This window comes from Actinia tenebrosa, unplaced genomic scaffold (genome assembly GCF_029948245.1).
Source record: "Actinia tenebrosa isolate PJP-AT-01 unplaced genomic scaffold, QUT_ActTen_1.0 PGA_scaffold0__85_contigs__length_37466705, whole genome shotgun sequence".
In the NCBI taxonomy this organism is placed as follows: Eukaryota; Metazoa; Cnidaria; class Anthozoa; order Actiniaria; family Actiniidae; genus Actinia; species Actinia tenebrosa.
In genome coordinates, this window is record NW_028292569.1 from 37,020,808 (window position 1) to 37,043,097 (window position 22,290).

Genomic DNA, 22,290 nt, shown 5'->3' on the forward strand with positions numbered 1-22,290 from the left:
GTTTGTCCACAAAAATCATTTAGAATCAAACTTTTATTTAAAGTGAGTGACCGCTATGCAACTAAAGGCGGTGCAGAACGCGACATAGACTTGCTCCTAGTCGATCGACCTCTCCGAGACGCACAGACCAGATTGTTGCTAGTCGAGAGACTGTCGACCTGCAGCGCGTGTGACCCTGGTTGGGCGAAACAACGATCATGTGGCTACTTGACGAGATACGCCTTCATTACATCATCGCATACCATACTGATTTAGTTTCACTACGATTCTGGTTGGGTTTTATTGTCATATGATAAATATGTCATGGGACTTGGAAACCGCAACGCTTTTTACGGGTAGAGGGATAAGAATAGAATCTAATAATAACTAGAATCTGTAGGTAAACAATTTAAAAGCAAGAAAATAAGTGCAAGCCTTAATTATTGAAGATTATATTCTCGTGAAGAAAATCAGGTCAGATTTTATTATTATTCCTGCCGGTGATCGCAGACTATTCGTCAGGGTATTACAGACACCTTGATGATGCTTCCTTCACATCGCTCAATGCGTTGGTTGGTTTCTTATAGACACGTACCAACGCACTACATTTTATTACATCATCGAGTTGGCTTGATGACTGACTTCAGTTTGCATTTCCATGGCATGATCTTGTTTAGCATGCCAGGCTCTTAGCATGTTAAGAGGAAATAATGAGCAATAATGGCAAAAAGCGCCAAAAACTAGACTTCCGTATGAGTCTTGATCCCAGTTTTCTTTTTGGGTTAACACTCAAAACCTTTCTTAAACAGTTAGAAACTGATGTACTATGATAAAATGCTTGTTTGAAGCGGTATTTTCAATTGTACAAAGATGTTTTGTTGGATTTGTGTTAGAATGTTGCTTTGTCAGGCTTTTTTTATAGAAAATATATGGGAAATAAGCAAATGAAGGCCTAAACCTCGTTTTCGAATAAAATGTTTGCTTTGGGTTAACACTTTGATTCCACTTTCATCGGTCATCTCCACTTCCAAACGAGTTAAACTTTCTGAATAACAAGATTTTAGCCTTGTACGACAGGCTTTCTTCAAGAAATACGAATACCAAAAAAATTCTCTCTTAAGATCCACCGAAGTACGTGACGTGAATTGAGTCTAGACAAAAGAACAAAATCCTTGGCAGGTTTTCAGTTAAGAGCATTACATGTAAACTGTTGTGTAAGGTTTGCTTAGCGCTTTTGTCAAGCCATTTTGATGTCAGTATTGAATACCACTCATGTGATAGGCCTCATTCTGGACACCCTTTAATCCCATTCTGTCGTGCACGTATCCTCCAAAGAGTTGCAGGACTGTCCCACGATCGGAAACTCGGTAATCAAGACAAATTAGAAAAAATTGTAGCCGAAACAGAAGCCAAAAAAAATCAGAGTGTCCAAGTTTAAAAAAAAAAATCTATCGGTTTTCCTTGGACGCTCTGGACTTACTTTGACCAGGAATTGCGTGTCAATAAAGATATAAGCCTATTGTAACTGTTATCTTGTAAGTGTTCACTGGGTGTGTCACGTGCTTACTAGATGATTTCCCATATAGTAAATGTATAAGAAGTATGTATTTTTTCCCCATTTGGTGGCGATTTATAAGCGGTATTTTCTATTATTTTAATAAAGGAAATAATGCAAATCTTTGTGATAAAGCATTTTTGGGATCCCTTATCAAAAACTCCCTGAACTTTAAAGTACAGAAAACATTATTTTTACGATTTCAAAAATCAGCTGAATCAAGACCGTACGACGAGAATACTATAATATGTCAGCATATTGTAAGATCGTCAGTCAAGAACGCAAAGGGCTTATCACGGGTTACTGACAAACCAATGTCCAATGGAATGTCAGTCTGTAGTATCAAATGAAAACAACTGGAAATATCCGAGATGCTTGAGTGATATCGTCAGCCAATAGCAGACCAGCGCGCCTGGGTCGCATATAAATCCAAAGTCTGATAGCGAATATTACATTTCTTAGCGAGGGAAACAGCTAAATCACGACCGTCTCACTGCAAGGTAAGCTTACTAGACCTGTTATATATTTGTACAATGAACAAATAATATGATATATTGGGGTTGGTTTGTATATCGAGTGGTTAGAGCACGGGTTGATAGAATGCAATCAAACTCTGCAGTTTTCTGCAGCGTGCGTTAATGACATTATTAAAGCCGTTAAAGTTACACTACATAAGCACATTCACTTCAGGCCTCCCTCAACAAATGTACTTTAGCAGAAGAATCGTTTATAGAAACTAGGAGCTTAAAACTTGTATGTTTTGCTTAGTTCTTTTGGGTTTTGTTTCGTAGCTGTAAGATAATAACAGAGCAGTAAATGACCCACTGTGCAGGAATGCACAGTTAGTAATATAACACTATCAATAATGATTGCCTAAGACCTTAACTTTTCTTAACTACCTGATCGCGTTTTGCGCATACAGATTTAAAATATATCGATCTTAGCAGAGGTTATTAGTAAATATTAATATGTTTCTGGTTGTTTGTCAATGATGCGTGAATCCGTGGTTTGAGATTTGTAATGGCACGATGTAACTAGAGAATGTTTAATGCCAGCGACTTAAATATCAGAAAACTGATACGATTGATGTATCAATCCACAACTCAATGCGGTAGATGCTCATTGCAATATATTGCTCACTAGCATTGATGAAATATTCGTCTAGCTGTCATTTGTCGGGTTTGTTTTTTGTGCTTTCCATATTGCTGTTGCATGACTAAGCACACTTTCTTTTTTCTTATTAGTCCAATTTTCTCTTCTATTTGGTTCCTCTTCGGCCTTGCCATTTCCTCTTAAACTTCTCAAGATTTTATTTCATTTTTCCTTTATTTCAAATTACTAATACCTTCCTTTCTCCCATTTTATTCCCGCTTTCTCTCTCTCTCTTTCTTGGAACCTAAAAGATACCTCAATGTGTATCTAGCGTAAATCTAAACTTCCTGTTGATTAGAACGAATTCTTCTACTCAGCAAGAACATGCAGAGACAAGCTTTACCACCACGTCGTTAGACAGCTACACAGCCGTTAGATAAAGAATCAGAATCTTGCCACTTAGTGACAACAGCAAATTAATACGAGGAATAAATTGTAATATAGAGACCTTATTACACGTTGAATTTTTTAGCTGGGACTGTTGTGCAACAGCGTTGCGAGAAAAGTTTCACGCGGATGCTACACGGCAAAAATTTTTTTTTTTTTTAACTCGCATGATTGATTTGGAAATTAAAAACTAGTTTCATTTCATTGTTATTATGATTATGGTTTATTTAAATCAATATTTATACAGAAAACATCCAATTTAGCAGAGCTAGTTTAGCACAACAATACTGTAACTTCAGTGCGCTTGAACTAAACGTTACTATTTTTAATGACGCATAAACGACTTTATTTCCGCTGCAGCTTTATCCTAAATGGTTTTGCTTAGCAAGTCGTTTTTTTTATCCCTTAACATGGAGGGTCTACCTAATCCTACATAGTCTTGACTGGCTACGTTAGTTGAGTAGCGAGAGCTAACAGTTACTTAGTAGAGTAAGAATGGCAGTAGTGCAGTTCAAATATGATTCCTGTTTCATGGAAGGAAGTTTAAACCAATGAAACGATAAAAATAGCGTTATAACAGTTCAAGAATAGTGCAAGTGAAGTTACAAGTTGTAACATGTCGGGCTTTAGCCTCTAGTAATTGACCCCAAATGATTTAATGTCTTTGTTATCTACTCTAGACAGAAAGGGGATACTTATCGCCCCAAAAGTTGACAGTGTAACACTCATTATAAGTATTATACACCGACATTTTCGCATTCTGAAGATTGATAAAATGGTTTATTATTTGCCTGGTGAATGAGAGATAACACACCAATGCATTATGGGTATGTTCATAGGACAAGCTAAACACACAGAAACGAACTAATTGGACACTACCGAGGCACTGAATTTGCTAAAAAAAAGTTCCCGACAGACACAGGCATCCCAATCGTAATTTTTTTCAGTGCACACTTAGACTTCAAGCTTAAACAGAACGTGAAGGTTATAGCCACTCTTGCATACTATCTGACCGACTGCAATTTCTAATAATAAGTTACTTCGTGCAATACGTGTGCTGTGTCAAATCATCCCCCTTAGACGCGTGTCCAATAATTTTTCGACCAAAGATTTCAGGGATTGGGCTGTAAACCATAATTCAATTTTATGGTCAAAACTTATATAACACCAATGGCTTTTTTTGCTTTGATTTGACGCTATTTAGCGATTTTGAAATCAAAAGCGCGATCTAACAGTAACAAAGAATTCAACGTAGTTTTGGAATCTTGAAGTCTATTTTAGCCTGGGGCTATTCTGAAAAGGTCGTGTGTCAACCGATATGGCATAACTTATTGCCAAGACAAAAGAACTCTGAAGATGATATATTGATATTCATGATGAATACGCTGCTAAATCAATGAAGCATGATATAGAGCCATCTGAAATATTCAGATTGAGTTGAAGACGAATTTCTAAGTTAATTTTTAGGGATTTTCATGATTGACTCTAGACTGAGGTCTTATTTAGGAGTTGCCTTAAACACTAACAATTCAATATTTCAAAAAATGACAAATAAGAGTTTGAAGCCCTTGATATTGAATGCAATTAATATTCTCGCAACGAACGAGAACAGACACAACACAACAATCCTTCAAGGCGCGAGATTGAGGTCTTTAAAATTTTCTAAAAAAAATCTTTATCACTATTTAATTTGTTATCAGTTTCGATTTAAGCTATGAGTAATGCATTGTATAGAGTAATTCTGGTTTGATAAACAACTTCGTAGGGATTAGAGACTTCAGATTTGCACATAGGAACGAGGCTAAGAGGTACCCTTTATGACATATGACGTATTAATATATTTATAGATCCTACATAAATCACAACAGTGTTAACATCTGACATCGGATCGGTTCAGTCGATGTGGACACTTGCAGGATGAGAAAAAAGTTAAGGAAACAAAACAATACGAGGATTCTATAGATAATTCAGCAAAGAACATCAACAAAATTAAACTATGGTAAGTAGAGTAATCTTATTTCATGATCAATGATTTACTGATGAGTTTTTGCAACATTTTGCGGCGAATTTTCGATCTGCAGGCTTTGATTTTCATTCGTGCGGAAATTGAAGAAAATTAGAGGTTTTTAAATTTTTAAGTAAGAATAATTTTCCCACGAATTAACGCAAATGAAATCCCGTTGTGGTTGTGTTACGATCAATTGTGTCTATGATCCAAACAGATTATCTTTGCGTGTTGCAGTTAATAATCCGCACTATCACAGATGCAACCTCTTTTATGCTGAGCACAACTTTTGTTCAAAGTGTATCAAAGTGATTGCAGATATTCTGTCTCTTAAGATTTCTCCCACCCCCCTGCCTGTCTTGATCTTATATGAAGAGGATTAAACACTTTGCGGTCTTGTTGATATACTTTGTAGCTTTTGTTTTCCAATCACAAAGCTTTTTTCTCTATCACGCTATGGAATGGTGCAGTTAGTTACAAACAAAACTCACACAGTTAACATAATAAACTATAAGTTTAAAGATTAGACCTCTTGCTTATGCATTACTACCTTGTAAACTTCCTATATTTAATGGCAAAACTACCAAACTTCGAGCATTAGAATCAGTCCTGAAAAGATAATATAGAAAAGTATATATCGCGAGCAAAGTTCTAAATATTTTTTAAAGTTTTGATGATTTAGCCATTTATCTGGAAAAAGAATAGTTAGGTTATGCACAAGTTTGAATTTATGAGTAAAACCACAAAAAAAAAATATGCAAGAACAGCATATTTTGACATTTTTCGGAATTTTTCCCTAGCGAACCGTAAGAGACAATAATCTTCAAGTGTGCCTCAAAAATATCGTATCACTAAGTAAATTTGAAAATAAGGAGACCATCTTTAGTTGTGGAAATGACTTTCATTTTGTGGAATTCTTATGTATCTGTGTTTCAGATAAGTAAAAATCTGTCCCCGCCATGATGGCGCCGACATTAGCTTCGGCATCTTGTCAATATTGCCTTGATTAGCCATGCAGGAAGATAAATTTATTCTTATTTTGCATATATTACTAAACAAAAACAATATAAAGGGCTATATTGTTTTTGGAGTTCAAAATTAAAATTGGCTCTTAATCTGATATTTCATAAGTTTTAGTTAGAGTTAATCGAGTCGTCGTGAAAGAAGTAAATACAGCATTTGATGTCATTGCGAACCAGAGTATAGTAATTGCCCACGCTTCGAGCTTATTTATATAGCGGAATTCTTAAGGGTTCTGCACACACTTCGATTGTTTTTTCATTATATTGCTAAATTCCTTTGAAATACCCTTAGGCCTGCATTGTGTTAGTTTTCATTATAATCGTCACTTCTTTACTACTTTACGTATTTTCACTGTAACAAGTTAGTTTTTCGTGTCACATAACGTCAATAAAAGGAATATTTGTTTGAGTATTTTTAACACAAGTGAATATAATAAATAATGGAGAGAGAGAGAGAGTTGTTTTTTTTAATGTTATTTATCTCTGCAAGCGGGACAAATCAACAAACAGGCGTTCGCGTGCGCGCTATATATAGCAGCATAAGACGTAAATTGTAACCAATGAGAGCGCCTGATTTATTATATTCACTTGTGTAAGAATATTAAAAGCTGATAACGACTAGTGGTTATTAGTTGGGACTGTGTTGGTGTGTTGAATACAACAAGTGAATAAGAATGACTAGTGGTTACTAGATGGGACTGTGTTGGTGTGTTGAATACAACAAGTGAATAAGAATGACTAGTGGTTACTAGATGGGACTGTGTTGGTGTGTTGAGTACCACAAGTGAATAAGAATGACTAATGGTTACTAGTTGGGACTGTGTTGGTGTTTTGAATACAACAAGTACGGTTACAAATGTTATGACCGTTAGTTTTTCTCCGGTGTAAAAGAGGAATATGAACAAGTCCACTGATTCAACATAAGTCTCTCAGCACACATAACAATCATACTAAACACTAGTACTGAGAGGAATTGCCTGATATTATTAGTAATTGATTCAATTATAACCTCATCATACTTGAGTGTTATCGGGTCAGGCCGGTAATGTTCTAATCTTGCAAACATATGTAAAAGCAATGCGCGCAACACGATAGAGTGCACCCAATAAACCCGTGAACAATATTTAGTACTAATTAGTACTATTTCATACAGAATCCTTTGTTTGATTATCACTATTTAGTACTAAAAATTAGGTATTCGTTTCACGGGTTTAGTGCGAGCACTCGAAAACCTGTTGTTTACATTTACCTCTTGGTCTGGTTACATTAAAAAGCTAATCTTCTACTGTTAGGACTGTCATCATATGTCTCCCCAGAGAAACCTTATTAGAATAATATATATTAATAGAGTAAAATAAATACAAATCTTTGTTAGGCAGACTTCATGTTTCTATTTTAAGTTTTCTACATCACTTCTACATCACCCCAGAAAAGTGCACAGCATAGGACACAAGAAATTACTTGCTATATATTCTATCTTTCATAGGAATGCGCGTACAATTCAAATAAACTACCTGTGCGCCTTGAGTATAATAAGACTTATGCAACCATGCCTTTCTGAAGTGAATATAGATTAACAAATATGGATATAGTCTAGCACTGATATGCGCACTATCCTTAAATTAAAAGTTAGCTGTTGTTTGAACGTTATCAAGGTAAATAAGAAGCAACAATACTCGGAGTGATCCACCTTTTGAAGGACTGGGTAGGAGTAGATATCATGAATATGATTGAATTTGCAATTGTGGGCCCTAAAAACACTTACTTTACCCACTTCTACAACAAGCAGCTTTCGAGTGTACTCGTGAATGTCATCCACGTTGTCGTCAAAGAAAAGGTTTTTTGGAAAATATATATACATATTTTTGAATATTGTTTGTCTGGTAGTAAGTTGCATGCAGAAGGAGAAATAGATTTAAAAAGAAGGATGAACGAATGAATAAATAAAAAACAGCAAAAGTAAGAGAGCAAAACAAAACAAAACAAACAAAACAAACAAAACAAACAAAAACAAACAAAAACAAAATAACAAAAAGAAAAGAATAGAAAGTAAGATAGGACGTCACTACTATTATACCGTGTTGTCATGGAAACATGTGCCAGTAATACGAAGAGATCCTTATACTCCTCTAGTACTAGAGTGATTTTCATATGATCGTGAAAGAATAGGCAAACTAATAGTTAGTAGTAGACTCTAAACCAATGATTTTCTTTTGTTCTTTATCAACTATTACAAACTAAATGGTCTATTTTCTTTCACGGTCATGTGAAAATCATTCTAGAGTGGGTGTGTACGTTTACTCAGGTTGTATATAAGGAGTTTCTTAGTTCACAAGTTAAGAATCTTAGGTAGATGCAGGCGTAGAGTTAAACAGTCAGTTGATATTATGATTATGATTTATGATTTATATAGCGCCCTTTAATATGTGGATATAATCAAAGGCGCTTTACATGGAGTTGTGAATGACAGATTGCTTTTTGCAATTTACAAGCATGAGAGATGGTTAGTATGAAGTGTAGGCACTGAGGGTGGTCACTGCCAGGGTTTCTTTTTACGTCCTCAGTGGTTCTTTTATGTCCCCCATTTTTACTGTAGGTTAGGAAGGGTTAGAAGACAGGGCCTACGGTTTAAAGTCCTTGTCCGAGAAGACTTGAAGGTCTAACCATTTGCAGATATTATTACAAAGGCAGCACCTTCTCCTCAGTTATTTTAAGACCCTGAGTGTTGGTCCGGCCGAGGCTTGAACCACGACCTCCCGCACAACAGACCGACGCTCTTACCAACTGAGCTAACCGGGTGGCGGATATTATTATTCTGCTTCAAACGAAAAAGTTTTTTAAACATTCTCTGCACTTCATCATGATTATTAGTGATCGAATGCCGGGGAGATTTGTTAGATGTATGGATATTCTACTTAATTTAACTTTGGTTCCAATAGATCCGAAACATTTTCTTTGCATTGCGCACCGCATCTCTATTCCACAACACACGACTCAGCTTGTTACTTCTCTTACCTAGTAAAGTTTATACTTCGTTAGAGTAGTCTTCTTGTTTCGATTCATAGTTTATTCTTAACCTTTTTATCTTATTAGTTATTTTACTCCTTTTTTTTTATCTTTCAAACTTACTCTAGTGTTGAAGACGAGTCGTGTTTTTCATCATAATTGTAAATGGCATTATAATTATCGGTAGACTTTTTTGAAAACAAAAACAATGGCGCCTCATCGCCTGAACAGTATTCTTAACCAAAACGAGCAATACTATACCATGCAATAAAATCTTGACAATTCTCAATTTCTGACGTTAATAATGTCGTTCATGTCACTTGAATGATTAATCGCTATGTCATCGTGATTTATCCGACGACGTACTAAACCACGTGGGGTGAATTTGGTGAAACTAGATGTAACACCATTCCTTGAGTGTTTTGAAAATCGTTAGCTTGACTACTGACCAGCTATTCAACAGTAGACAAAGACTGAGCTTGTAAAAAAGACTTCCCTGTAAAACTGCTACCATTTTTTCTGATTAAAAACAAATTCACTTAAACTTGTACCTGTTCAGTTCAGTTCCTGATGTTCGAGTGACGCCTTTCCGATATAGTCTATTCATCCTACGTATCAGTCATAAATCACTTAAAAAAACTTCAAAATAAGATTAATCACTTCTCTGCTGAGTTAATAAGTGGAGTATTTACCATATATCAGTGAAAAACTTTGCAAGAAATTTTACATATTTGTACAAATTATTAAGTTCAGTAGATCTACAAAACTTTGCACTAATTTTTACAATCTCGTACAAATTTGTTCCCTTTTTCACGGATAGTGGTATAAACACTAGTTTGCACTTATCTTTTTGTTTAACGTTTACGGTTTCGTTCAGTGCTTTAGATGCAAAAAAGTGTACTACTTTGCAAAGTAGAAAAAAGATAGCAGCGCGAAGTATCAGCATGTTAGCATGTATACGACTCACTCATATGATTATTACATAATGCTTCGAATATGAAAAGCAGTTCTGTTTGAAACCCACTGATTTACAGGATCGTCAAACAAACGTAGTTTACAACTGACTAACACCTTACTAATCTATCTCTATAGAGTTAGTGTGATACTCCCTCATATGATTGTTACGCAGTAAATCGAGTTAACCAAAGCAACGCCCACGAAATAGGTTCAAAAAAGTGGAACAAGACAGTGTACGTGATGAAATAAATATCCAATAACAATCCTTCACATGACAGAACACCGGCTAACGGAAATGCTAAACATTTCGAACTTCAAAACTATTCACTACTATAAATATAACACGGCATTCTACTCTATTAGATGAGTAGAACCGACTGAATGTCATGTTCTCCAAGACTTGAGTTAGATTTGAGTACATGAATACTATAGTACTAGTGTCAATAATGCAGATATCATAGACACTGGCCATAACGGTTTTCGGTACAATAGCTGTACAGTACCTTATCTACACTCGTGACTGGATGAATTACTGGTAGATCTCGTGTGTGTGCTGTAAGGTAGTCTAAACAAGTAACCAAGGAAATCAAGACAAGTAGTGGACCTTAGACAAGTGAATGTCGTGGTTTGTTTTCATTTCTACTGCTGAAATGGTCTACAAGGTATGAAAATATCGAGAACATTCATGATTTTAAACTCATTAGGAGTTGAAGGGCCTCTCGTTCGTTGTTTCTTCCTCTTGAATAGTTATTGTGAAATTCTGAATTTCTTACAGAATGAGTGGTAACGTGGCTCTTTATTGTCTTCTACTATAAGTTTTCGCATATTTTTGTCACGGTCTAAAGAAATGTACATACACGCTTCTCCTGTTTTTCTCTTCATTCTGACCGAGGCAAACATAAACTATCACTTCACAAAATAAAAAAACAATTAGTTTTTTTCTTTATTTCGTTTTGAGTTTCATTCGAGTAATATTTTAAGTGTTTTCGTCTCCAGCACTCTCACTGACCTTGACTTACTTTCATTTAAAAGCGTAGGGTTTTAAATCATTCTTAACTGATATTCAACCATGAAAACAACGCGTTTAAGTTTTGGGTAGTCTACACGATTGGTGACTCGCTGCATGTGTTATTTTTGTCACAAAGGAAGAAATATTTCGAAGATAACGTTTCTTGAATTGTTTGGTTTTGGTAAGGAAGCCAACCAATCGCTGTTAAAAAAGACGTGATTAATTTTGAAGCTTAATAACTCAGCAATGATCTAATAGTTTTAGCTGGTTGATCTCGAACAATGGAATTTTGGAAGCTTACGTCAGAAGAAAATAGATCTAGCATCACGTTCTGACATCACGCCAGTCAAGGCCGGATTTTTCATAATTTATTACGAGTTTAAGTATAATAAATATATATCGCGCATAACATGCACGCTTCTAACAAACACAGATATTGAGCGCTGAACACCTCGATATTTCCTAATTGCTTTAATCCTTGTTGACACTAAATAAATATCTAATAAGTAGCAATCTCACCGAGTTAATTGTCGTTTATTCCTTATTATTGTAGAATAAAGAAAGCTGATTCCAAGCGAAGATAGAAAAGATGATTTACTAAGAAAATTCCCCAAGAAGAAGAAAAAGGAATCAAGAATTGTGGGCAATTTGTGCGAGAGTTTGCGAGAACTTGTGTACTCATTGCAGCAAGTAATAAATTCAAATTTCATGAACTCCAGTGCTCTTGACAAATAAATGTTTGTTCACTCTTGACATAAATGGCAGCCTCAGTCAAGGAGAAAAATATGCCAGCCATTTCGTCGAATCTATACGGTGGATTGCAGAAATGGGTCAACCGGGCAAGTCTATCTATACGCGAACGCAAGAGAAGTCGCCGCAACTCTGATGTATCTCAAACAATGTACAAGCCTAATCCGCCGGATATGAACGATCGTCAAAACTGCCAGACTAAGATAGTACCAGTCCATGTTAGATCAAGAAGTACTCCAGTTGTGATGCCTGATTCTGAAAACTACTTGCATACAATCGATCAAAGCTGTAGGAAAACATCCGAGGAAGCAAAGAAGATGAATTTGCAGCAAGAAGTTCTTTTGGAGCCAAGGCGGAGGCGAGCGTCTAGAGATGAAACGAGTAGGCCACAGAGAGAGAAAAATACCGTTGGAAGTGCCGGAACCTTAAGAAGAAGTTGCAGCAAGTCTGAGAGTTCATTGATTGAAATAATTCAGAACTCTGAGACATTGAGGTCAAAATCAAAACCTACTCCTTCAAAATGTCGTGTAACGAGAACAAACAGCCAAGATACTGAAGGAAGTGTAGAAAGCTACCCATCTGATGTGGACATTAATTACAATATTCATAACAACTCAAGGAGCTCTCAAGCTTCAAGCAAAGCAAACAATCGAGCGAGAGCTCAGACATTGGGCGCTAAAATCGATTCTAATGGAGCTAATAGACTCAATGAGAAGTTAAAAACATCAAGCAGTCATGATAAGGTTGTTAGAGATGTTAAAGCACGTCTTGACAGGTGGGTTGACAAAACCGCGGGATTTCATGATTCAAGACAAGGGAGCTTTGAATCTACAAGTTCGAGTGACGACCTATCTGATATACTTGCATTAAGAAGAGACAACCGAATGATATCAAACGAGACGAGAGAGATGCGTGAACTTCAAAATGCTTTGGAAGAACTTGTCTCAAGCTGTGGCGGACGCAGCTCCCGAAAGAGTTCAGACGAAGAATTTCAAACAGGAGAGTCAATCGAGGCTACAAATACGCGAGCAAGTCGAAAAGTGTCGCTGAAATATACGGGGTCAGTGTTTGGTAGACCTGTTGATATAGATTGCAATTGTTCTCAAAGCGTGCGACAAAATGAGTATCGTTTAAAAAAGTGTGGATCTTCAAGCGGCAGTGCTGGCTCAGGGAGCTCCAAACATTATGAAACGAACAGTGAACTGGAAGAGAGTTATGATAGCGTCGATGGAAAATCAGCAGAAACCGAAGATTTATGTTGTAATTGGACGGCAGAGAGTTGCAAAACGAAGGATGCTATGAACTGTGACAATAATATTGGACGTGTATCGGCTGAGGAGACGTGTGCGGTTTCGACGACTCCAGAACTTAATCTGGAATCGGAAATGGGTAATGAAGGGAATCATGTTTATTCTTTGGAGTCAACGAGTCAAAATGAAGGTGAAGGTGAATGTCAACAGGGGAATCAACAGTCTAAATATTATGATAAAAAAGACAATAGTTCTTTTCCAAACGAGACAAAACAGACTGAAAATATAAAACTATTTCCTAAACAAAACCACCCAGTTGTTGGGATAAAGGAAGAAATTGAAGATGCTGTTAAAATGAAAGAGCCAAGGTCCATGAAGAGTTACCGCACCCCTAAACCACCAACAGCGAAGGATTCACAGGAGAGCAAGAGTAAAAAATCTAATGGTACATTCAAAGACATTTCCCTTGATGCGTTTGCTGCGGAATGTCTACGACAAGCTGATCAAAAGAAAAAGAAAACAAAAGAAAGAGAAAGTAAAAGCGATAGTGAAGAAGAAAAAAGTGGCCTAAAAATTGACTTTGTCTACATAAAAAAGGACGAAAACGAGAAAGTACTCCCACAATCCTATCATGAACAAGTAGTACGCAGGAAGGCAGCAACTCACCCAAAAACAGCCTTTGACGAAGACCATTTAGCCTACATAACTTTGTCGGATAATGAATTAGAAAGAAAGGATTTAAGAACTCGCGAAAAAAGAAATTCGGCTGATAGTTTAGATGGCAAGGTCTTGTTTGATTTACCTCCGCAGTACTTCACGGACTCCAAAAATGAAGATGATCATTCCAGCGATGGCTTGCAAACTGAAGAAGAACTAGTAACAAATACTATGGAAAAAGGAATGCGTAAGTTCCCCTCCATGCCCTTATTCTACGTCCCAAAAGAATTCGATCACAGTGGAGAATTTAAGAGAATTAAATCTGCCTCGATACGAAAGTCCTTATGGAAGCGGATTAAAAGTTTACCTCGGCAAACCGTTGAAAACCGCGCCAACCATCCAATCAAATCATCCAAAAGGAAAGAAGAAGACAGCTCATTGGCGCAGGCGCAGTTCATCGACCCCTTCTACCACGGAGAAAAAGAAGAACAAGATCAACTAGAGCCTACCTTTAGGACCAAGGCCTGGACTTTAAGTGGTACAAAAATAAGCCAACCGGTCTCACAGACTCGTCCTTCTCTTGCAACAAGACGAAGTGCACCAGTGATGAAGGTGGGGACAACTGAGAGGGAACCAGGAAAACTGAATGAATATGTTATGATTAGTCCAAAAAAAGACGACGAATCACAGTGTTAAAAGTGAAGTTGCCGCATGAAAGAATAAATTTGAACTCTAAATAACTAAAAGGTGTGATTACACGGAGCAATTTTCTCTGCAACTTGTCTCGCAACAGCGTTGCGACACAAGTTGCATGAGGGTTTACATCGATGACTCATCGCCTTGAAACAAAATTATAAAAAATTTTGTATAGACGGATTATAAGCTTCCATTAATCATATTTTATATGAGAGACCTAGACTTAAAGCCAAAAACTAAGGAATATAAATATAGGATAGTTTATGCTTATTGAAAGAAAATAGTAAAAACAAAAAAGGAAAGTGGAAACAATTAAGCAGCAAAATAATTTGTTCTCTCAGCCTTTTTTGCTGTAAAAATACATTTTCGTCTTGTATCAAAGATATATTTTATTGCATAGCTCGTAAAACCATGTAAATATGCATATGATATAATTATTCCTAAGCCTCTTATTGATTGATCTTGACTTTCTTGTCAAGGTCAACTAGCATTTTTTGCCATTGTTTGAATCAAACACTTGGTGACATATATTATGTTGGAAAACTAGACCAAGAAAAGCTGAATGGGCGGGTAGGATAAGACCTGAGCTTCAATTCCGTAAACGAAGATATTTTTAAACTGTACATAGATTATCGCGCAAATACTGTAATACACCGAATCCAAATATGGCGACCAATTTGAATAACTATTGTTCGACACTGACTAGTGACTGACTAGCCTCGCTTTCACGTGGAAACATAAAAGTGTTTTCACATGTATGAGAGGGTTGTCAGTCGGTAGTCAATGCACGGGAACAAAAGTTATTCAAATTGGTCGCCATATTTTGATTCGGTGTATAATCAGCAAGATTAGTTCAGTTCACTGTTCTTCATAAATTACAACTTGTCAGATAAACAGCATTCTGTATTATTTCAATAAAGAATAAAGAAATACTGGTTAGAATCGTCTTTCTTTTCTTGACATTAAAAGAGTTTTCCGATACACATTATTATATCATTATTTAACAATTTAGAAGGGAAAAAAGAGGAATACTAAGTGCGCATGTGCAAAAAGAGAGGTATGCAATAGATCTTTCGAAGACCAAAAGGAATTATCGGTCATTTAAGTTTTTGGCTTTGTCAGTGGACTTCAAGTAAAACTGAAAATCTCAACACTAACCTCTGTGCGGTTCCTGACGAGGAATAATAAAAAACACAAGTCATTCCAGCTCAGTATTCTTGGGTCTTTGAATACCTTTTAAAAATAGATGCAAATATTAGAAAGGAAGATAAGCACTAAATTTTCCGGCTTCAAATTAAAAGTGCGGTCAGGGAAAGCTAGCGACGATGGCCCATTAGGGATATATAAATGCAGCAAGTTAGACGATTACGAATCTAGTGCTACACTTAGAAACGACCCAACTGCTGCATGTTAGACTCAAGTTGCATTGCAGGCACTATAAGAAAATGATCGAGTTGCTTCAACGGTTAGATAAGTTGCTGCATCTTAAAAGCATTGTGCCGATTGTCAACTGAAACGAATTGTATAATTAAATGAAGGTTACAACAACAGCAACAACAAAAACAAAAAAAATCTGAAAAAGAAGTTAAGTAGGTATAATGTTTTGGTCACCCATCCAGGTACTAATTTCGCTCAACCGGACTTGACTTGTGTCATGTTATTGACGCCCATGTTTTATCCACTGGACCACGGTTCCAGGTGAATCAGCATAACAATAGCCGTGAAAACAATGCACCGAATAGACTAGACTTTTTAACAGTATTTTTTCAACCGATTCCGTGCGTGGCAGAGATGCAAGGGATTAGCCGATATGGTCTGGGGGCCGGCTGGTCTCTCCCCTGATGCTTCGGCTAGAACATTTTCTTGCGTAATTCGTACACCCAAGGGCAGAAGGATTTAATCGCCGTCAGGTCCGAAGTCCATACGACGCCTCAGCTCTGCGGATGTCTCGGGGGTATGGCAAAGTGGAGTCGATTTTTTTTAAAAATTTCTGTCGGTGGGTTCGAGCCCCATAGTATCCAGATAATATTTTTTTAATGCTCATTATTATCAATTTGTCGATATATTTTTTAGAAAGAGTTACTGTACCTATTCCTTTTTGCCCATCAATTCAGAATTAACGGTTAAATAAGCGATAATATCGATCGGTAAAATTGAGTTTTGTTTTTCTGATTTGGAATGCAGCCTGGGAAAAGTTTACTAACAAGAGCCACTTGGTTTCAATTTTCGACATGACTGTATTGCAATTGCAATTGTTTCTTTTATATGAGCTAGCAATACCAGTCTCCGCGCACAATTAAGTACCCAGCCCCTTTTTCCCAGTAGTTTCTGTTCGCCATAGTCCTCGGCCATAGTCCTCGGCCATAGAATGTGGACGACTCTCTTTGTGGCACTTCAGTAGAAAATGTCAGACTAACTGGCACGGATTGAATATCCGGCAGTTTTTAAATTTCAATCATTCTCAACTAAATCAAATTGAATGTTGAAGGAAAACGTTAAGCGAATCTCAACTAGTTTCTTATTTGAAACAGCTTGTTTCTAATTTGCAGCAACTCGTTTCTTATTTGCAGCAACTTGTGTCTTATTAATTTGTAACAACTCTTTTGTCATTTGCAGCAACTTGTTTATTCATTTGCAGCAATTCGTTTTTAAGCAGCTCGTCTAGCATGCAGCAACTGCTTTTCTTATTCGCAGCAGCTCGTCTAGCATGCAGCAACTGCGTTTCTTATTTGCAACAACTCGTCTAACTTGCTTCATGTTCTTTATAGGCCACCGTACTAATTACCTTTGGGATACCTGTGGCAAGGAACAGTATCTCCCCCCCCCTTCCCTTCCTTAGGTTTTAAAGTGGTTCGTGCCGTCAAATTCACTCCATTGAAGCTATAGACATGTAATAATTAGATACCGAAGCAGATATTCTGTTAAAATCTATTCTTAAAGCAAGTTATATTGGACATCTTTTCAATATTAACATTCTTGGTTGGAAATTGTTTAACGATGAATCGATTTCGCGATTGATCAAGTGTGAGCGGATACAGTCAAGTCCTTAAATATGCAATTACATATCAGCATGTTTGAAGAGGAATCTTTTCAAATAGGAGCTTGGGAATTCTAAATGTCGTTTAGATAGCTATCAGGAATGAACTCAACAGAGCCTTTTGAGGACAAGAGATTCGACTTCGAACTATTTGCCGCTTACATGACTTTGGTTTTAGCATTTGTTGCCATTATTATCAAGTATGTCATGTTTACATGAACAACATCGTCTCTCGATGACCTTACGAATGTTTTGATATTTTCAACTCTCCACCTATTGCATCTAGTATTGGCTCTTCGAACTTTTTATTTTGTAATAACTATGAAAAAATATCTTCAAACTATTCTTGATGTGGTGCTGGTTCAACGGTTGGCAAGTTTATATTTCTAGTGTCAATCAATGTGTGCAAGAATGGTGATCACAACTGCTAAAAACTGTAGTGAGTTTATATTACAAAAAAATATATTTATTGGTAATCTTGCCTGGAAGAAGAATTTTGATCCTTGAAATAACTCCACAATGTCATCTATATTTATAAATAGAGCCTTGAAAATCTTGGAACAAAATAATATGTGTCTTTTATATGAAATCAACCATATTTTTTGAACAAGAAAGCTATCTTTAGGGTCTGGTAAAAATGTAAAGGGGGTGGGGAGGGGGGATGGACCATAAAATTTACTGTGGATTTCAATATTCTGCGCTCTCGGTAGTTGCAACTTGAATGCTGAAATTTGATTTTTTGCTGCCGTCAACCAAAAATAATCAGTTGGTACCTGAAAAAGCAGTGAAAAAGCAATTTCACGACAAGCCATTGAAATATCGGAGCTCACAGAATATCAAAACTGCAGTAATCCCAATGAGGTAGGGCCCTATAGTAAAAAAAACCAGCTTATTTTCTCATGCCCTTTCTTTATTTAAGGCTCAAAAAAATGGTCCAACCCCTGTTTTTCATAGACTAGCTACCCTCCCCTTTTCTTTCTGACCAGTCACTTATAAATATGTATTTGTAATTTAAAATTTTTCTCTTTTCTTGAGAAACATTGTTCATATTTAGGATTAATACTGTTAGTCATGAATGAATTAGGGCCAAGGGCATTTGATATTTTTCTCTTATTCTCTCTATTTCATTACACACCAAATGCATAATTTATTACTACTAGATTATTTATCATTTAGTTCAACTATTTGTTTTTTATAGTAAGTTACTTAACTGATGTAGCTTATGTAAGTGTGTCAAAATACAAGCCAAAGGTCTAAGAAGTTGATGAGTTGTGTTTGATCAGTCTTTAAAGGGCCACTTGGACGAAAATCGCTCCAAAATTAAAATTCTTTCATTCGAGCTGGAACTTTGCTGAAATAATCTAGAATACAGTAAGAACCACCCACTGGAATATCTTTTTGATATTCGAAAGGAAAGGGCCAAAATTTTACGATTTATTTTCGTCCGCCATTATTTCTTTGAATCACAGAATTCGACTCAAGAAGACTGGCACGAGTACTTATGACGTCATTTACTCAACCCAAACCAAAACATTGGTGGGTAATGTATGTGCCATGTTCGTAAAACTCGGTTTATTTGGTTTATTCAGAAAATATATAATGTTTCATTCGGTTTCCTAACTACTATATGACCAAATAATGTCTAGGCGCTGAAATTTTTCAGTTTCAATAATACTGACGATCATAATTCGAAAATTTCAATACATCTCGGCACGCCAAGAATCACAACAAAGTAGGACGCATGGACGAAATTCTAGCGGTTCCATCGCGCGAAGTGACTGAGATATTCGGTATTTATTCGAATCATTTTAAGGATAACAATTTTTCAAGGCATATTTACATACGAGGGCAAAGAGCAACCCCACAATTTGTGTCCGCGAGACATCCGACACAATGAAAGAAAAATCTACGAGCTGAGTGACAGACGCCGCTGTCGCGCGAGTAATAAATAAGAAACCTTTGACATGTTCTATTACAAAGATGATATTAGATAATCGTATGTTTGTACCTATTCAATGCATAATAAACATTTTGAAGCAAATAATAACCGTTCTGTAGTAAATCAGCTAGGAGAATTACGAGCTCACATTCTAAATTATTCGGCACGTAGATCTAAGTATATTGTCACAAATCTTTATATCACAACGCAGAATTCAAAAGGCAATCGGTTGTTTTCATAACATCAATCACTATTAGATTACATTGAAACTTCAAATTTAAGATCTTTATATCATGGACAGTATGTAGCAAATACAAATATTGAAATGAAAGTAAGGAATTTTTATGAAAACCTCTTCCCAAGCATTGCTTCTTCTTCTAGTTCGGCTTCATCTTCATACATTATAACTTATGGTTCTAACTCTTCAGGATTGACAAAGCGAGCGTCCAAAGGAGTTTCCATCATATTTGAAGAGGTATCAAAGGTTTAAAAAAAGTCTGTTTAGAGATTCTTTTCACGATAACGCGTTTAAAACATCAAATAAACTTCAGGTAATCTAACAAGAAATGTATAGTCAAAACGACGCTAACATGACGGTGTTGAGTAAATGACGTCACAGCGTAAAACTGCTGTACATAATGACTCGTTGGCCGTGACACAAAGAAATTAATGGCGGACGAAAATAAATCGTAAAATTTTGGCCCTTCCCTTTCGAATATTAGAAAGATATTTCAGTGAGAGGTTCTTAATGTGTTCAAGATTATTTCAGCAAAGTTCCAGCTCGAATGAAAGAGTTTTAATTTTGGAACGATTTTCGTCCAAGTGGCCCTTTATTACTCGGGCTACCTGTAAGGTAGGCCGAGTTTAGGTTTCGGTTTTGTATCAGTCTATCGTATGGTCGAGGTTTTACATGATGAATATGTATGCCATCGAGACAGTCATGAAAGCGAGTGCAAGTCATGTGACCTACATGTTGGGTCGGAGGTTTTCTTGCTCTCTGCTCCTCGTCGGTGGTTTGTTATGGCGAATTCCTTTTCTTCTGGGACACTCAAAATACACACGCCGTTCGCGGTAGACCCACACTAAAAGATGTCAAGCGTTTTCGGAACGGGTCGGTCCGCGAACTCAATGCAAAATGCCAAAAGAATGCCAAAGATACCAGAAAGATTACCAGAAATGTGAGCTCAAATGAAACTCAAATGAAACTCAAATGAACTCAAATGAAACTCAAATGAACTCAAATGGACAAACGTACAAACTTACTCTAACGTACTTAAACGAACAAACAATCACTAACTCTTTAGTAAGCAGGAACTTCATTGATAACTGCTTCGAAGATGATAGAGACAAAGAAAACATTCCATGTAAGCTGAAGATGGACGCCATATTGGAATCTTTCAAGACAACATTTCATGCCTTCCGCGAATCAACAAGCATTGGACTTACGCCATTTTCATCGAGGATAAGTTTTTTATGTATTCTTTTCTTTTTGTTCTCAATTTTGGACAGTTTCTTCAACATTCTATCGTTCGTTCAACTATTAGTAGCGAGCCTGTTGTGCATGATGTTGATTTTAATTGTACATTTCATAAATGAGTCAACTAAGAGTTTGGTATACTCTTTGGAAAATGACTGTGATTTATTGGAAAAGGCTGTACAGTTATCTGTATTTGTTGATCACAATAAACTATTATATTTATTAGAGGATTGCAGGTCTCGTTATGCCAAATTTTATACTTCTCAGTACCGTGTTGAGCACAAGCCTCGTGTTGCTTCGCGTGATCGAGAACCAAGTAGAGTCCCTGTTGAACAACTCGCACGCCTTTTGCACAAAAGCAGAAAAATACGGAAAAGGGTTCGTAAGTATGTTTTCAAAAATGTACCCATGACATCTAGAATGCATTGCTTTGTCAATAAATGTCATTTGAATCACGAAATAATGAAGTGTTATTGCAAAATCTACAAAGGATCTAAACGAAACAAAGCTTCTGGTAATTCTTTTCCCAGTCGAAGGAAATTACGATTCAGGAAATCCCTCCTTAAGAAATTAAAGTTTCACAAAAAAGCAATAAATGCTGGTTATAGTCGTTGTCAGCCAATATTGAAAAATTATAGTCCAGGAAACATGCTTCCAACAGTTTACCCCATGTTTACAAGAGTCTCAATCACAGAATAAATCACAGTAAGTTTACCCTAAGCAGAGATGTAGAAAAAAATCCTGGCCCATACACAGTAACTGATCCCAACAAAACAATTTCTGCTCCATATTCTCAAGGTAACATTGCATTATTTGGTCCAAATGCTGGTCGTCAGTGTGTTGCCATGTCACTATGTGCATTGATATATAACCATGGGAGTGCAATAAGTTCTTCAGTAGACCTAGTAAACACCATGAATATTGGGAATGAGTTATATTCTGTCCTATCAAGATTATACAACCAAGAATTTTTACTGTTGACAGAATTACCCAGTATAGTAACAGTACTAGAAAGCACTTACCAAATGGAATACAGTCCAAGTTATACTGGTAATATACATGATGTCTCATGTACTGTTGATTTCCTCTACTGTATGCCCTTAGGTAATTCTTTGCAGATTTTAATTGGAGAAAATCACCATTCATTTCTATTAACTATTCAATGTAGTAAGGTAGCTATTTATTGTCATGGTGATGGCAGATTTAGAATATTTGATTCTCATGCTCGGAATTCATATGGCCTCCCTCATCCTCAAGGTACTTGTGTACTCCTAGATGTCGATGACTTTAATGCTTTAATAAATTACTTCCAAAGTTTTTATGACAATTCAACAGGTTCTTTTGAACTCAGGGGAGTGCATATCACAGAAATGTGTGAACAAAACAATGCAAGTGAAAATACCTTTAATCTA

At 36.4% G+C, this 22,290-nt stretch overlaps 1 protein-coding gene across 3 annotated transcripts; it reads left to right on the forward strand.

Annotated features, from left to right (window-relative positions):
- The first annotated feature begins 1,894 nt into the window (after nucleotides 1–1,894).
- LOC116299937 (uncharacterized) lies at nucleotides 1,895–15,367 on the forward strand. Of its 3 annotated transcripts, XM_031708660.2 has the most exons (3): nucleotides 1,922–2,034; nucleotides 4,921–5,072; nucleotides 11,626–15,367. In XM_031708660.2, the coding sequence occupies exon 3, from the start codon at nucleotides 11,831–11,833 to the stop codon at nucleotides 14,423–14,425; it is 2,595 nt and encodes an 864-aa protein (XP_031564520.2). In that variant the 5' UTR covers nucleotides 1,922–2,034; nucleotides 4,921–5,072; nucleotides 11,626–11,830; the 3' UTR covers nucleotides 14,426–15,367. The 3 variants fall into 3 exon arrangements, with proteins under 3 accessions (XP_031564522.2, XP_031564520.2, XP_031564521.2); XM_031708662.2 differs by lacking the exon at nucleotides 4,921–5,072 and having other exon boundaries at nucleotides 1,895–2,034; XM_031708661.2 differs by lacking the exons at nucleotides 1,922–2,034; nucleotides 4,921–5,072 and adding an exon at nucleotides 10,431–10,725.
- Nucleotides 15,368–22,290: the final 6,923 nt, after the last annotated feature.